Here is an 18,759-nt window from a genome sequence, read left to right as displayed (position 1 = left end):
AAATTCAAACTAAAAAAAACTTACACCAATATTTCTACCAATCTTTTAAAGTGCCATTAAAGTGTGTACCTTAGTTATGATTATGAATATGCATATCTGTATTAGAAGCATTTAAGACTTTGCCATCAGTGGAATTTACATATACTAAGTGCCTTGTGTATACAGTCCTTCTCTGAGACAGTGGCAATAATTAGTTCTGCTACTGGAGCTTGTTATTTACTACATTAATTAGGAAGCACACATATTGTTTTACCACAACTATTTTCTAAAAATACTTTCATATTTACATGTTAATTTTTTTCTCATATAATAATATAAGACTTAGATCTTATTTTGTGCTTTAAAAACATTACTCTGTCACCAGAATGACAAAGAACTATTAAAACAACAAAAAACTACCTTGAATATTTAACTAATCTTGCTTATCATTTGTATCTCTACTGAGAAAATTATCAAAATTTCTGCATGTTTATTTTACAATTTATCTTCTAGAGTTAATTCAGTTCCCCTTGCTCCCCTTAATATCGCCACAGAAACTTGGCCACCTACCCACCCATTCCTGTTCTCCCCTCCTTACACTTCTGATTTCCAAAACCAATTCAAGGAAGCAGCTCTGTCAAATCCAACGCAGTTTTACATATGAACAATTTTTTAACATTGAGTCTCTTCTTATGTGCGAAGTACTTACTGTAGGCTGACTCATATAAGATACTCATTAACTTGCATCTGACAGCCTCTGATGTTCATTTCTGAGCTGAAAGCTGACATGAAACCAGAGGCTGAAAATTCATTTATAGCTTTCTCCACTGATTAAAAGTCTGGCATACAAATTCAAGTTTTTCTTTCATTTTCTCAGGAGATTAAATATTAGTCAGTAAATGACTTCTAATGGCAGTGCTTTATTCAGAGATGTGTCATAAACTCTGCCTTGTTATGTATGTGAATCATTTTCCTACTGTGTAAACTGTCTTAGAAGTCAGCCATTGTGTTCACCTAGAAAAATGCCTAGAAAACAAGTACGCATTCCGTAGATATTTGGTAAAAGAATAACTACTTAGATTTCTTAATGATTTTGTAATATTTTTCATAAAATAGGCATGATTTGTTTACCCTCTTCTGCTCTTAGACATTTAGTTTATTTTCCTCTTTTCCCTAATATTTTCTACGGAGTGCTTTCCAGAAATTGATGATGTACTCAAATGAAACACCAGGGAAGGGTTTAGTAGAAGGTGTAGGCACACTTGAAGGAAGGAACTAAGGATAGGTCAACAAGATTTCTTAAGGGCATGAACTCCTTACCCATATTGGGCATGGAAGTGATAGGACTGGAGCTGACATTACTCTAGGGAAGAGACCCTGCTATTCTAGCACAGTTCCATCTGAAGAAGCTGTGGCTTATGTCAGAGAAAAGTAGTCGAATCTTAGAGGTGCAACATGGAGGAAATGAGACCCCTCCTGTCATCTCCCTAGATATCCTGCCTGTGCTTCATGCTCTGGAAAACCAGCCTAGGAGTAGTGAGCCCACAAATTCAGTTCTTGGAGGTTTATTTCCTGTGGCACTGGGGAAAGTAAAGAAGAGCTTAGAGTTAATCTGAAGGGAAAAAATCTTCTAACAAATCTAACAATATTTCAAGATGTAATAAACAGGCTTCTGCCTAAACATGTCTCTCAAATGACTAATTTTTTAGGAGACTTTCTCAAACTTAAGTTACTTGGCCAAACATTGTAAACAATTTTAAAATCTTTTGTTTTTGCATATTGTTAAATTACATTGAAGAAAAAAACTTCAAGATTTTTTCTCTTCACTTAAAATATTCAAATAATTATTTTAGTTTCCCTCTTTATACCAAGAGCTATGCCTGTCCTATTTCATGCATAATAACATTGAATACTGTACTCATTTTTTGTTGAGCAGTTTAGGTATTTTAGCTGAAATATTTTGCTGATATCAAATCTTGTAAACTCAAACATTCATTTTAACATTTGTGTTTTCTTGACTTGCACTGAAATTGAAATTTTATTATTATTTTTAATGCACACTTATAACTACTTTGATAATTTTATCAACTGTAGAATACACTCATGGACTGCAGTACCCTATTAGTCTAGTCCCCAAAACTATAAATTCCAGCCTTGATTTTCCAAATGCATATTTGAATGATGATATCCACTCCCATGTCAAATGAATATTTGATTACCTTGATATATATGTTAAACGGAATATAAGGCTCAACTTTTTCAAAATCAAAACCTTGGCCAAGCACAGTGATACATACATGCAATCCCACCAAATTGGGAGGGTGAGGCAGGAGGATAGTGAATTCAAAGCCATCCTTAGCATCTTAGGAAGGCCTAAGCAACTTAGTGAGATCCTGTCACAAAATAAAGCATAAAAGGTGCTGGGATGAAGCTCAGTGGTTAAGCGCCCTTGCGTTCAATTCCTGATACCAAAAAATATATAAAAACAAACAAACAAATAAATGCAAATAAATAAATAAAATCTTGACTTTCCACTCCCAAACACAACCATATGAATACCTCTAGTGGCTCTTAGTAAATGGCAATCTAATCTGTTGTTCAAAACAAAGTCCTAATTCTTTCCTATTTTCCTGCTTCTTTTTATTTAAATTAATGATTTACTTTAAACAGGGATTATTTTAATTGCCTTCTTACCACTTTTCCTACCTTTTTCCTTATGCTGTTAAGTCCATTTTTCATAACTGCCAGAATTACTAATTCAACATTTCACTTGTATCATGATCTACTCTCCCACAAACCCTCTTTAGGGTGAAAATAGTGTATGATTTTAAGGACTGTGGAGTCTGCTGCCACTTCGACCTCATTGCTGTAGCTCTCTTGTTCACGTACCTACAGGTACACTTTGTCCTTTCTATGAAGTCTTCTTTGATAAACATCATTTCTCCCCCACCTTGCAGTCAAGAATTTGCATTGTGCTGGGTCTTTTCTCTACAGGTCTGTTCCTGTAGAAATCCTAATAGCTTGCTCCTTTACTCCTTTGAGCTTTCTACTCAAATGTCACCACACTGAAGAGGCTTTCTTTGACCTCAGTACTGAAAATAACATTATTTTTATGGTTTGGATGTGAGGTGTCCCCCAAAAGCTCATGAGACTTCTAGCATTGAGACTGTGCTAGAAGGTTTATAGATGAAATGATTGGGTTGAAAGAGCCTTAACCTAATCAGTAAATGAAAGTCTTGACAGGGATTAATTGGGTGGTAGCTTTAGGCTGGTAGGGTGTGGCTGGAGGAGGTGGGTCACTGAGGGTATGTTTTAGGATTACATATCTGGTGAGCTTAGCTCAGTTTCTCTTTGCTTCCTGATGTGATGTCTTGAGTCCATTTCTTCCATGGCACTTTTCCACCATGATGTTCTCTGTCAACTTGAACCCAGAGAAATGGAGTTGGCCTTTTATAGACTGAGACCTCTGGAGCTGTGAGTCCCGAGATAAACTCTTTCTCCTCTAAAATTGTTATTCTCAGATCTTTTGTGACTGCAGCAAACTAACTGACTAAAACAAGTATCTACCCCCAAACTTTTCTCTATTCGAATTGCTTTATTTTCTTGAATAGACTTATATTTTATCATAGTTTTAGATTTATCAAAAAATTGAGAATATAGTTTATAGTATTTCAAAACTCTGCATCCATTTTTTTCTACTTTCAAGATTTTACATTCATCTGATATATTTTTATAACTGATGAAACAATGTTGATACATAATTAACTACCAATGTCCATAGTTTGTTCAGATTTTCCTAGTTCATACGTAGCATTCAGGATTCCATCTAGGATAGTACATTTCATTTAAGAGTCATGTCACTTAAGGCTTCACTTTGGCAAAGATAATTCATCAGAGTTTTCTGTTTTTGATGACCTGAGCAATTTTAGGAGTACTGGTCTTATACTGTGTAAGATGCTACTCCATTGGAATTTTTCAGACTTTATTATCTTATTAGACTGGGATCAGGTGCTTGTGGAAGAGGATCAGGGAGGTCAAGTGACTTCATCTCTTCATCTCAAGAGTCCTTGTTATCCTTTATTTAACATTCTTGATACTGATCTTAATGATCTGGTTGACCTGCTGTTTGTCAGGTTTCTCTAATGTAGAAGTACTTGTTTCACCCAATTTCCATTTTGTCTTTTTGGAAAGGAAGTTACTAAGAGTATGTTATGCTTAGGAAGTGGGCATTTATATTCTTCCTCCATGAGGAAAGAGCATCTACAGAAATAATTGGAATCCATATTTAGAGAACTTCCTCTCTTCTACCCCAATTATTACTCAATCACTCATTTATATTAAAATAAATTTACCAATAATTTATGTATAATTACCCTATTATGTTATGGTACTACTTTTTTAGTCTAATACTCAGATCATTTCAGTCTTTTCCATATGGATTCATCCATCATGTATTATTTTAACATACCCCTATTAATATATATTTTTGTTTTGTATGAGGGGGAGAGAAAGAGAAAGAGAGAGAGAGAGAGAGAGAGAGAAATTTCTTGTGCTAGCAGTTGCTTCAGGCTCATCATATATTTCTTGTTCTTGTACTAGAGGTTGCCATTTCTCTTTGAATCCTACTTTCTTTTATTGTAATATGATTATTAGAAACCAAGACCTGAGGTATAGGTGAGTTACTTGGCACTGGGTGTTACTGGTTCTAGGCTATCACAGCTGGCACAGCAAATAGTATGCACATGTGTGTATAAACCCCACATATCTACATATATCTCTAAATATTGTACCATGTAGCCATCTATATTAATGTAAATCAGTTTACATTGATAACTCCAAATTTTATGCAAAGAGACTTGCTAGCCTCATTCTCTTATCTACTTGTGAATTTCTAGAAGATGAAAACAAGAATAAGAAACCTGACTCTGAGACCTGTTGTTTATTTACTTAATTGATCATGTCCAACAAGAGAATTATCATCCCACATCCTGTGGAAAGAAACTTTATTAACTACATTGCAGTGCATAGGTGCAATTCATTTTCTCTACTCAGAAACTCCCTCTCACTGCCTTCACGGAGTCCATTTCTTCTATTTGTAATGAAGCCAAGTACTCCTGCCACAGTCTGCTTTTCCTCCTGGGGCTGTTCTTCCAGTCCTCACCTCTCTTTTAACTTGTATACATTGTTTTTCTCTGTAAACTTTTTATTCAAAGTTTTATGGTTTGATAAATGCACAATTTGTAGCTCACCACTGTACTATCATACACAATAGTTTCACTACCCAACGCATTTCCTGAATTTCACCTACTAAGCCCTCCTACCCTTCTCTAGAGTCATTGGAAATTGTGGTGATTTTAGAGCTTCTTAGTTTTGGCTCTTTCAGGAAGGCATATAATTTGAATAATTAAGTATGTAGCCTTCTCAGACAAGAATCTATCACTTAGTACTTTTCATTTAAGTTTTCTCATACTTTGTGGGGCTCAAAAGTTCATTTATATCACTAAATAACATTCTATTATAGATGAATATCCCAAAGTTTGTACTTGTTCACCTATTAAGTCACCTCTTAATTTTTGTTTTCTAGAGATTTGAATAAAGGTTAAATAAACATCAATGTACAGGTTTCTGGGTGGAAATTATTTTTTGATCATTGTGTACATACCTAGAAGTGTGCCTTTTTTGTTACATGATAAAACAATGTTTAGTTTTGTAAAACCAAAAACAAGTAAGAGTATCAAATATTTTTCTAAACTGCCTGTATCATTTTGCATTCTCTCCAGCAATGAAGGATAATTCCTGTTGTTCTATAACCATGCCAGCATTTGATATTTTAATTTTAGACATTCTAATATGTGTATTTTAGCAATTTCAATGCAATTATCTAACTGCCAATGATTTTGAGAATGTTTGTATGCCTATTTGCCATCTGTATTTCCATTTTACTGATGCATCTTTTCAGACCTTTGGTTCCCTCTTTAAAGTTTTTAGGTCTTTCTGTTGAATTTTAGGTATTTTGTGTATTTACATAATTGTCCAGTATCATACATGTGTTGCAAATATTTTCTTCCAAATTTTGCCCATTCTTTAATTCTCTTAATAGAGCAGATATTTTTAATCTTAATGAAGTCCTTCTTATCAATTTTAGTTTTTACAAATTATGTTACTAATGCTATATCTAAAACTCTGACAAACTCAAGGTCACTGAGATATTCTCCTGTATTTTGTCTGAGAAATTTCATAATTTATAATTCACATTTAATATCTGGGATGCATTTTGATTCAACTGATATGAAAGATTTAAGGGTTTTATGCAGATTAATTTTTAAAGATTTTGTTTTTAATTTTTTGGATTAGCTTTTAATTATTTATTTATTGCACATGGTTGCCTAGTTGTCCTAAACCTTCTGTTAGAAGATGATCCTTTCCCCATTGAATTGCCTTTGCCCAGCTAGATGTGGATTACCCTTGGTTTTATTTAACCCAATTCCATAATGCATATTACATTTTGGGGCCATCAATTTGAAAATCTTTTTTTCTAGTTTCTGTTGTTCAGGAGCATATTAACAGAAAATATCACCATTTTCTTGTGATGATACCAAATTCTACTTTACCCCAAGCCAATGACATCTAGTTTACCAACATTCTTAAGCAGTTCATAACCTACACTTATTGTTGCTCTAACAGTTGTCTTTCCATCTCTGACACTGGCTAAAATGATTACCTCAGAAAGTATATATCCAAATTAAAATGATTAAAATGTAACATTCTTTTCAGCTTTCTTCTGTTTCACCTGGGTTGTCGCAGCCTTGTGAAGCATTAATTAAACTGATGCAATAGAAACTTGGTGACCTTCAAAAGGCAGATCTTTGTAGTAGAGGAAAAAAATGTACATTTCAATTCCCTTGATCCTCATTGTGGGGGAGTCAGTATTAGAGAAAAATTGTTGGGCTATGTTCTTTTAATTGAAAGTGGATGTGTTTTTCCATATGCTATAGAAATAGTCATAGTCATAGATCCATAGTCATAGATCATTACCATTTCTTTAATCTAGTTCCTCTATCATAGATTATGATTATTTTTCTCAGAATCTGGCAGTGGTTGTTCATACATCTTTATGGTCTGTCATTCCACACATCATCTAATATACTAAAATACATAATGCCATCATAGTTATTTTGGTAAGATGTAGTCAAAACCTTATTTCAGAACTACTCTTATTTGAGTTTATACTGCAAATTTTGTAGGGAAGATTTAAAAACTCAATTTTTAAATCCAGAGGCTCAGTGTTGATACCAAATACAGATAGTTTACATGATGCCAGAAGCTCGTATTTCTGCAATATAATCTAGTTTTCCTTGAATTAATTTCGTACTCTTTATCTTGATGAAAATAGGATACCAGATTACAGCACAATAGTATTAAAAGAAAAAAATCTACAAATGATTTTAGGAAACTTAAATATGTATATATTAAATAAAAATAGCAAACTAATGGTGAAACATTTATGTAAGTATATATATTTGCACACAGGTGCATGTAATAAATATAATATATATATTATATATAATATATAATAAATATAAGTCATCAATTACCTTGAAAAAGACTTCTATATAAGCATGTTTACCTATCAAAGATTATTGATTTTAAAAGATCCATAATTTTGGTGTCAATAATATCGGTTGAATATGTTCTTCATATATGTATCATGTATTTAAATTGTTAGATTTTTTTTTTTACAAATGATACAAGAGACAAAAAAGAGGTTGAAAATTTTGCAGAAGTGCTGGGATTATGGCTCAGTGGTAGAGTGCTCACCTAGCACGTGTGAGGCCCTGGATTTGATCTTCAGCATCACATAAAAATAAATGAATAAAATGAAGGTATTCTGTTCATCTACAACTCAAAAAAATATTTTTAAAAGATTACATGAATTAAATAAACTAAGAATACATGTGTGACTTTTCCAGAAACAAAATTACTTGGTGAAGAAATGGTTTGTTTCATCTGCACAAAACTCAGCTATGTCATGTAAAAATATGAAAAACTCAGAGATGACATGTCATACAATTATTTCTCAAGGTGTTTCTTGAAGATCAATATGTTAATATATGAGGAAATTCAATGTTGATTACAAATGGCATCATGATAAGACAGTAAAATTAACCACACACTTGATTTTTATGTACCTTTCATCTGAGAAAATTTGTCTAAAAATACCTTATCAGAATTAAAAGTATATAAATGTTTATTTACAGGGAAAATAATAAGAAACAATGCAATTTAATTTTAGATGTGTTTATATGCTGAACATTCTACTTAATTACAAAAATGCATGTTTTTTTCTTGATTCATAAATAGCCAAAAACCATTTTTTAAATGCAATTGACATATAATTAAGGGAACAAGGGAATAATAATAAAACAATTTTCAATTTTAAAAGTTAACAAGATTGCAGTGAATTCCCTGATTATAAAATCAAAGTTAAACCAAATTTATAATATTGTGCTTTATCATGCATCTGATGGTATTTATTTATCAACAGAAATGTGATTAAAATGCAAAGTATTTAAGGCTGATAGAGATAATTAAGCATAGAAAATTTGGTAATCAGCTTGTTGCTGTTGAATGAATAAAGGCTATGAAGAATTTTTAATAAACCTCATGGGATAAGAGCTTGCTAACTTTAAAATCAAAGGCAGCAGAAAACCTTTTAAAATGTGCACTGTTATCTGAGAGCCAAGAAAAGTACAGGTGTTAAATTAGCCACAAGAGAGTTGTACTAATGTTCCCTAAATATGAAACAAATGTGTGAAGAGTTATGTGAAAAATAAAGTTATTTAATGAAGGGGTTGTAAAGTTCATACAAACATTCTATAATTCATACTAATCACTAGTGAAGTTCATTATTAAACATATTTGATGCAAATTTTGTGAATATTAATCATATCACTGAAGATTTTTTCCATTTGTTAGGAAGAAAAAATACTAAATTATTTCAAAAGAGATACTTTCTCCTAACTCTTCCTATGTTTTTATTATCTTGTTTGTACAACAAAATATAAAGTCATATGGAATACTGGACTCAAAATTGGGGTTATCTATATTAGCATTAATCTATTAAACAGTTAATTTAGCACATACATTTCTGCTTACTAGGTGTCCAAAACTATTTTATGAAAGACACAGTGACATACAAAATATATCACACAAGTTACATTAGAGCTAAGGGAAGCAAGCATGTAATCCAAGCATATATTAAAAGTTGTGCTAAATAATGTGAAGAACACACGGGGTATAAGAGAAAGTAAAAGAAACTGTAATGTCGTAGACTATCTTTTGAAAGACTGTTTAGAGACTTTTCAAAAAAGCAGAATGTGATGAAGAACAGGAAAACGAGGAAGGGATGCCTTAGATGAACCAGGTAAACTGATCCAGGTTAGAGTGTCATAAAAGCAAAGAACCTGAATTGTACAAGGCTTCAGGTTGGTGCATATACAGTAATATCAATGTGTCATTGCTGATTCTGGCTGCTATAAGAACATACCACTGAATGAGTGGTTTAAACAGCAAACATTTATTTCAGAGAGCTCTAGAGGATCAGAATCAAGGTCAAGGTGCCAGCAGACCTGGTGCATGATGAAGACTTTTCTTGGTTTGCATTTTGCAGTTTTCTTATTGTATCCTTGCCTAGACAAAGTCACATAAGAGTTCAGGCTCCTTAATGTCCTTGTAGAGATACTAATTTCATCATGAGGACTGTGTCCTCAAGGCCTGATATAAACCTAATTGCTTCCTGAAATTCTTACCTCCTAATAATATTATCTGGGGAGTTAGGATCTCAGCATCTGGACATTGATGTGGCACAAACATTCAGTCAATATTTCCACTACAACCCCTCCAAAATCCATGACTTCCTCATGTATAGTGTATAAATTTTATCCTGAAAGTTCCAAGTATCTTAGTGCATTTTACTAATACTTCTATAGTAAGTCTCAAAACTAATCTATTGTCAAGTAAATCAAATATGGATGAGATTAAGGTCTGATATATTCAGGAGTAAAATTTCTCTTTAATATGAACCTGAAAAATCAAAGAAGTTTTATGTTTTCTAAGTACAATGATGGATAAAGTATAGGATAGGCCCTCTTAGTTCAAAAGGAAGAAATGAGGAAGAAGGAATGGGAAGAAAGCAGAACAACCAAGAAAAAGAAGCCAAATAGAGGTGTCGGATTTCCAGATTTAGCATAATTTTTGTAGGGTAGTTCTTGAAAGTAAATATTGTGTGGATTTTCCCAATTCTGCATCTGTTGAGTACTAGCTAAGGAATTCCATGAGAGATGCTTACAAACTTGTAGGCACTTTAGTCTCCTTTTGCATGAGAATAAAGTGGCTACATTCGCCAAGGAACATGGTTCAAAGACAGTTGTAGGTGCAGGCCATGAGAAGGAAAAGCATAGCAAAATTGTAATATGTGTGTGACCATATTAAAGGATCAAAGGAATTCTTAGCAGACAATCAGCATTCACATCAAAACACATCTCTGTATATCGTGTTCATCCCTTGCTGGACTAGAGCAACAGACTCCAATTGATCTCTCCCTTAACCAAATCCCTTTCCTACTCTCTAGCCTATTTTCTATTTAGCAGCCAGATTGATCTTTTCTAAATATATTATGTAAAAAGCTTTCAACAATTTTTCATTTCACTAGAAATGAATGTGAATTTCATACTCTAGCTTGGCAAGGCCTATGGGACCATGACCTCTGCCTGAATCTCTGGATCCAGTTAATATGGATAGATTTTTTTGATCAAAGGCTTACATTCCACATGATGTGGGCATCTAAGTTAGAATATCCCACAGAAAATCTAGAGTGATCTTCAATAGCTTCTGCAAAGGTGGTCATCAAGGTCAGTGGCAAAAATAATTTCCTCCTGTGGGAAGAAATCAGGGTAGCAAGTGTGCTCAGCTGAGCAATTTTGCTATATTTTATATAAGTGAGACATCAGCTTCCTTGAGATTCTCCTGCTACTCATTTTTCACTTCACCATGGCCACTCTAAACACTACAAGGTATGTTCTGCAGTAGTGGTGACTAGATGATATTTTTCAGCTAGCTATTTTCTAAATACTAGTTGTTAATTTAGATATTTATTAAAGAGTTTTACCTTAGTTGTGGTTAAATTTGCCAGTTGTCCCATAGCTTTCAGGATTATTATTACCTGTAACAGTCCTGATAAATGACAGTTACTGTCAACTGATATTTCAGAGTCAGAAAATGAAGAGTTTTAGGATTTTTTTTAACTGGGGAGTGTATTTGCAATCATGTACTCATGTGTACATTTTATTGTAAATCAACATTCGTTTTTAAGTAATAGATTTGGGAATTAGATGACATAGGTATGTTGGATAGAGCTGATAGTTTTGCACTATAGATCTGTAATAATATCTACTGGTGTCCATTCTTTCTTCTGTTATGTCCATATCTCTATAGTAGGAGAAACTGTGGCTGATGATGGCAGATTTAATTCTCCTTTGAATATTCCTTTGACTATTTCTCCTTTGATTATTCCTTTAGTGTGGTTCCTCCCTTAGCTGCTTTTCACTTTTTTCTTTTTTTTCACTTCATCCTCATGGAATATTTTGTCAAGAAGGTTCTACAGTGCAGGCTTTCTAATTGTGAATTCTTTTAACTTCTGTTTATCATGGAAGGTTTTATTTCATCTTAAAATCTGAAGCTTAATTTTGTTGGATATAAAATATTGATTGGCATGCATTTCTTTCAGAACTTGAAATATGTTGTTCCATGAACTCCTAGCTTTGAGGGTCTGGTTTCAGAAACCAGTTGAGATCCAAATTTGTTTTCCCCTATATATAATTTGTTTTTTCTCTCATGGTCTTTAAGATCTTATCCTTATTCTGTATTTTAGTCATTTTCATTATAATGTGTTTTGGTGTGGGTATGCTAAAATTTTGTACATTTGGGATCCTATAAGCCTCTTTATTTTATTTTCCATTTCATTCTTTCAGTTTGGGAGATTTTCTGATATTTTGTCATTAGAAAGTTTGTGCATTACTTCGCTTTGTATCTCTGCTCCTTCTTCTATCCTGATAACTCTTAAATTTGGTCTTTTCAGGTTATTCCATAATTCTTGGAAGTTCTATTCCTAGATTCTTACCATCTTCTCTACATGGTCAACTTTATTTTCAATATTAAATATTTTGTCTTCATTGCCTAAGGTTTTATCTCCCAAAATGTCTAGTCTGTTGCTGTCCATTAAATTTATAATTTGATTTGTTGATTCCTTCATTTCGAGGATTTCTGCTTGGTGTTTTTTCACAATCTGTAAACTTTATTGAAGTGATCTTTCACTTCCTGTATTTTCTCTTTGGTTTCACTCTTTATACCATCCTTTATTTCGCAGATCAGCTTAACTGTGTACATTGTAAACTCCTTCTTGGATATTTCTTTTATCGTGTTGTCACTGGCTTCTCTTAGTGGGGCATCCTGGTTTATAATGTGACATTTTGTTCCCTTGCTTTTCCATGTTGCTTTTATATTTTCCCATCTAGTTGTATGGAGCTGAGACAATACACTCTACCTTGTAGACCTATGTTGTCACTGAAGGTTTCCAGAATCCTGCTTTTATAAGGGAGACCAATATTAATAGAATCTAGTACAAGCAATATGCAGCCTCAAAACTAATACCTCCAAGCAAGGCTTTCACTGTCCTCTCAGTATAAACAGCAATGGCGAGTTTAGTCACTGTCCACAATAAAAAAGAGAAAATTTGCCAAACAGATTTACAATCTCAAATAGTTGACAAAGAAAGAACAGCAACAGTGCAGGACATGGTGTTCGTGAGGGAGAAAGAGAGAAGCCAGAAGCAAAAGTCCACAGAAGAGTGGAAGAGGAATCAACAGAGATTGGATGTTAGGTGGAGAAAAGATAGGGAATCTAGGAAGACTTACGAACAAGAGGAAGAATACACATGAAGAGAAAAAAATATATATATACATATATATATATATATATATAAGAATATACAGCAGAACTGCAAAACACCATGTATATATCACTGTCTTCAACAAACTGATGCACAAAAAGCACCCTGCTCCAAATATGGTGGTGAGAGATGCCAGAGAAGAAAAAAATAAAAATAAAACAAATCTTGGTGGAAAATTGAACAACTCTCTCTGCCAGCATCCAAAAGCTTCTCAGCCCTGTCTCTGACTTCCCACAAGACTGCCACTATCTCTCCAATTTGGGTCTCAGATGGCCTGGGTTCCGTCACATTGCAGTTCCAAGATCTCAATGCCACTGTAATTTGGGGAGAGATCACCAGGGATGAACAAACCTGAGAGATAGTAACTAGATGTCTGCAACCCACACTCCTAGGATGGAAGACCCCAGGTGCAGCCCAAACTGTAGGCACCCTGACACTAAACCTCCAGGTCCTGGCCAATGTCACCAGACAGGGGAGGCTGCACCCCAGGATGGCAGTGGCAGCAAACCCATCGGCACCCCAAACAAACCCCAGACGGTGTCTCAAAATGGATGTGGCGTGTGCAAACAAACCTGGGGTCTCCCTGGCAGCAGACCTCTGGGCAGTGGTGGAAGAGGTAGTAGCAGGAGTCAGTGGCAGCAGGCAGGGGGTCAGCAGCAGCTGCAGATATGGGTGGCATTGGCGGCAGGTCGGGGGACTGCAGTAACAGTGGTGGTGGTGCCACTGTGGCTGCAACTGCAGCAACTCCTGGAGAGAAGACCTCCAGGTGACCTCCAGGGAGCAGCAGTGGCTTTGGTGACAGCAGTGTGGGTGGTAGCAGCAGTAGCAACAGCGTAGATGGCAGCCAAGAGTCCAAGGCAGTGTTGAGGGAGCAGACCTTTGGGTCACCACAACTGTGACAGCATCAAAAGCAGCAGCAGGGCCTGGAGAAGAGACCTGCGGGCACCTGCAGCAGCAGCATCAGGGGCAGCTGTGCCCCACAAGAAAAACCTCTGGGCGTTGGCAGCAATACCCACGATAGCAGCACCTGGAGAATACACCTCGGGGGTCTCCACATATACTTCTGATTACATTGTGTAATATGGAAATAACACTAAACATCTTTTTCTTCAAATATTTACTATTTGCTTATGGTAAAAGCCTTAAAACACAGCCTTTTGAAAAGTAAGAACGTTACTTTTATCTACAGTCACCGTACTGTGCAAAACCATACCGGAGTTTCTTGCTACTATCTAACCCTAACTTAGTACCCATTGGTCAACTTTTCCCATTTGTCCTTTGCTCGAACTCCCCAGTTTGTGGCAACCACTATTTACTACTGACTTCTAGGAGCTTAACTTTTTAGGTTCCACATGAGTGATGCAGTTATTATCTTTCTGTGACTGGATTATTTCACTTAATAAAACTATTTCCCATTCCATTCATATTGTCATAGATGACAGGATTTAATTCCTTATAATAGACGGATAGTATTCCACTGGGTATATGTACCACATTTCTTATTCCATTCATCAATTGGTGGACATTTAGGTTGTTGGTGAATCTTGGCTGTTATTAATAGTTCTGCAATAAGCATTGATGTGCCCACCTCTCCTTGACATACTGATTTTATTTTCTTTAGATATATACCCCATAGTGGGATTGCTGTGTCAGATGGTAGAATTTTCATTACTTTGACAAACATCCATGATATTTTCTATAATATGGTTCTAATTAGCATTCCTATACACACTATTCAAGGATTCCCTTTTCTCCACATCCTTGCTAGCCCTTGTATGTCTTTTGTCTTTTTTAATAATATTCATTTCTACTGGGTTAATGTAATATCTCACTGTGTTTTTGATTTACATTTCCCTGGTGATTAAAGATGTTGAACATTTTTCACGTAACTATAGTTAATTTATATATCTTCTTTTAATATCATATCATATCTTCATTATTTAATATCAATTAAATAATCATTTAATCTTTTTAAAAATTTTGTGCTCTCAAGTTTTTAGTGTTTTTTGTGTGTTCTGCATATCATCCCTTTCTCAGATGAAACGATCACAAATATTTTCTCTTATTCTGTAGGTTGCCTCTTCACTGTATTGACTATTTCTTTTGATTTGCAGAAAAGAAGCATTAAAGTTTAATGAATTCCCATTTGCCTGTTGATTTGTTTGTTTGTTTCCTGTGTTTTTGAAGTCTTGCCAAAAATTTTCTTGCCCATTTCAATGTTCAGAGGTTTTTCCCTCCTTTTTTATGTACTATTTTTTAACGTTGCAGGACTGTGTTTCATCCATTTTAGTTGATTGATTTTCATGATTATTAAGTGCCCAGTTTATTTCTTTCATTTTCTTTCAACCTATTTCTGAAGGATGAGGTAGAAAAGCACCTTTTTAAAAATGGTAGGTGATAGAATATAGTGTTAAATATGCATGTATGAATATATGTATATATTATATAAATGTTAAATGTTCTGCTTTTAGTAGTCATGAGCTTTGGAGTACTCTATGATATTATATATTATAGCACTTAGTTTTTCAAAAATGTATACTTCAAATTACAAACATAATTCACCTTTTTTTTTTGGCAGTACTGAGAATCAAACTCAGAGTTCTTCTAGCAATAAGATACATTCCTATTTTTATTTATTTATTTATTTTTAATTTGAGACAGGGTCTAATTTGCTCTGTCTGATCTCAAATTTAAGATCCTCCTTGCTTAGCCTCTTGTTCATCTGGGATTATAGGCATACCACTGCACCTAGCTCCATATATTTATACTTAAATGAATGTAATGTAATAATCATAAAGTAAGTTGTTAAATTTCTATTTCATTTACTTGAGCTATCCATATGTGTATATCAGAAGATATCTATATTTCCTTAATTACCTATGTGGTACATAAGTTTTTAATGCTGGTTCACTGTTGTAGTATAGAAAAAAAAGTATGTATATGCATATATATATATATATGCACATATATATATATATATATATATATATAATTAAATAGCATTCAGAATAAGTTTTAGTCTACAGGTTGTGTGAAAGTATAACACAACTTAGTAAAACTGTCTTCTCTCCTCCTCCTCAGGAGCTACAGACAATACATTGAATCTGACATCCTCTGAAGTAGCAGATAATGAGGACTTACCATTGTTTACCATTATTCATCTGGACCTACATCTTGCACACAGTTGACACCATCCCATTACAAGAAAAGTCTAGCAGTTATTTACCTAGCCAGAGGATAGTGAGCCTGACAAAAGATGATGGTAAAACGCTTCGTCGCACCAAGCGTGGCTGGATGTGGAATCAGTTCTTCTTGTTGGAAGAGTACACAGGTACAGACACACAATATGTAGGCAAGGTAAGGACTTTGCTATGAGAAATCCAAAACATGAAAGTGATACCTGTTTATTATTTGTACTGATTTTCCACACAAATAATAATTATTCAGAAATATTTGCCTAAATATGATGTTTGAAAAACATGCTATTGCAGATTATTTTAAAGAGATAGTGTGTGGAATGTGATGAAGTCACATACTCATTTTGTATCGCTATCTGCAAAAAGAACCAAAGTAAGATAGCTCATATGTGGTCTTGGTTCAATGTTAATCATGTCATGATTTAATTTTATATGTATGCCGCTTAAAACTTTCCTTGAAATGTAATTTACAATTATGTGTAATTGTATGCTATATAAGACAAAACAAAGCACAAATTTAGTATACCATAAAATCATTAAAATATAGTGGTATCTATTGATGTCTAGTTCATCATAAAAGTAACATGCTCTGTGTGAGAAATTAAATATTTCTGGTACTTCCATGCCTTAGTATCAATCAGTCTGAACTACTTCCTGCCTGTAATCCAGACTAAAGGTTTAAAGGCAGAAGGAGGAAGAAAAGGCAAAAGAAGGTGAAAGAAGACACTACTTTTAGGGAAGTATGCCTCTGTTAATAGCAGCAACATGCATGGTTTCTCATCAGCAATCAATAACAAATGGTAATAGAAAATGTATTATTCACTTCTTATCCTTCATTATTTTATAATGATCATTTCCTTTCATCTATTAATTCTTTTGTTAGCTCATTTTTTTTTTTTTGTCTTTTACTTTAGTGACACAATTTGTCTGACATCCATGATTTTCAATTTATCTGTCATCCCTCACCAATCTCATTCATACTATTCTACACACAGGACAATTCATTTCTTCACCATCTTTGTTTTCTTTGTACACAATGTTGATGTCTTACCAAATTCTGAGAATAAGCATGTAAGTAAGTGTAACTACTAACATTATACACAGACCATATATTTATTTTTCTTAATTCTTGTACAAAAATACTAGATGTAATTTTAATAATCAGATGAGTGACTCACTAACATCAGGCAAATAAATCAGAATAAGCCAATAGTGAAAAGATAAAAGAGTACCTGATAGAACAAAGTAATATTTTTTTTTCTTTGTAAAAACCAGAAACACATTTATTCTGTGAAATTGCTTACATCTTGGTCTACTTCTTCATTTGTGTGTGGGCCAATATACTTTTCAAATGCAGCCTCCCTTTCCAGAAGCCAATTTTTCCACTTCTTTTGATATCTCTCCTCTGGTCCCATAGGTCATCTCACTTGGTCCCTCTGGTTCACTTGCTGCTTTTTTCTCTGTCATTTCCCCTCAGGTCAGTCATATGGCATCCTCCAGTACACCTCATTTAACATCACTTTCCACACCGTAGTTATTAACTAACGTGAAGACATTTCCAGTTCAACAAGCAGACGTTTGTGTCTAAAGACTTGAAATTGCCTTATGATTCTTTTTCTAAGACAGTGTATAAAGGGCACCTTCAGGTCACAGGGCCTTACAGAAATGGTTTCATTCTTAGAGATTCACAGAAAAGTGGCCACTGATAAAAGGAGAGATACTTGCAATCTCAGGGCTGTTAAGGCTACTACAAGCATTTAATTTTAGTTGAAAATAAAAATGCTTCTTTCTGAACACTGAGATGATTATAGATTGACCACATTTATACATGGACAACTTAAAATACACATTATGTTTGAATTCTTTGTGTAGTACTTTGTTTATTTTTAATACATTCTATAATCTGTTACAAACAATTACTAAAAGAGATTGCCAAATCTGTTTACCTATTTTCATAAAATGTTTTATCATTCTCTTTGGCAAAGTGACTTATTTTTGTAACCCATGAACAAATTTAAGATATTCAATTTTTGTGTCTAGTTAGCCTCCACAAACAGACCATAAGTCAAAACTGGAAAACATTATAATAATCAGAATTTTTGTCTAATGAGAATAATTAAGCCAAATATACATGTTCAATTTTATTTTCCACAGGTAATATATATATATATATGGAAGAAAGTTCTTTAACAAAATAAAACATCTATATTACAGTTTGGAACAAAATACATAATTATTTCTTAGTTTTGGTGTAGAGCCAAGTCTTACATGTGCCTATATGTAGTTCACTGTAGAAGTGGGATTCCAACCACTTTGGAGCCTTTGTTAAGTTATTAAGGGCTTATTTCATCTCCCCTACCCTATTCTCATTACTTTTGACTTCATTCATCACACGCCTATCCAGAAACCAGCAGTGCCTTAACCCTGAACTTAGAGAAACACAAAAATTCTAGTAGAAATTGAACCTCTTGAACACCACACAGATAGTGTCTATGACCACCTGCGGCTGGTTGGCCTCATAAACCAAACCTATCCTTCAGGATCTACTGCACTAGAGATATAATGCCCTCTGAAGTT

The 18,759-nt window shown here is 34.1% G+C and overlaps 1 protein-coding gene across 2 annotated transcripts in view; it reads left to right on the top strand.

Moving 5' to 3' along the window:
• Positions 1 to 18,759, top strand: part of Cdh9 (cadherin 9) — a 158,130-nt gene that overhangs the window by 31,586 nt on the left and 107,785 nt on the right. For both annotated transcript variants that reach the window (XM_047556798.1, XM_047556799.1), the window contains exon 2: positions 16,067 to 16,342. In XM_047556798.1, the coding sequence (XP_047412754.1) occupies positions 16,115 to 16,342 (228 nt within the window). In that variant the 5' untranslated portion in view covers positions 16,067 to 16,114. The remainder of the gene's footprint in view (positions 1 to 16,066; positions 16,343 to 18,759) is intronic.

This window comes from Sciurus carolinensis, chromosome 6, assembly GCF_902686445.1.
Source record: "Sciurus carolinensis chromosome 6, mSciCar1.2, whole genome shotgun sequence".
In the NCBI taxonomy this organism is placed as follows: Eukaryota; Metazoa; Chordata; class Mammalia; order Rodentia; family Sciuridae; genus Sciurus; species Sciurus carolinensis.
This window is presented reverse-complemented; position numbering and strand designations above follow the sequence as displayed.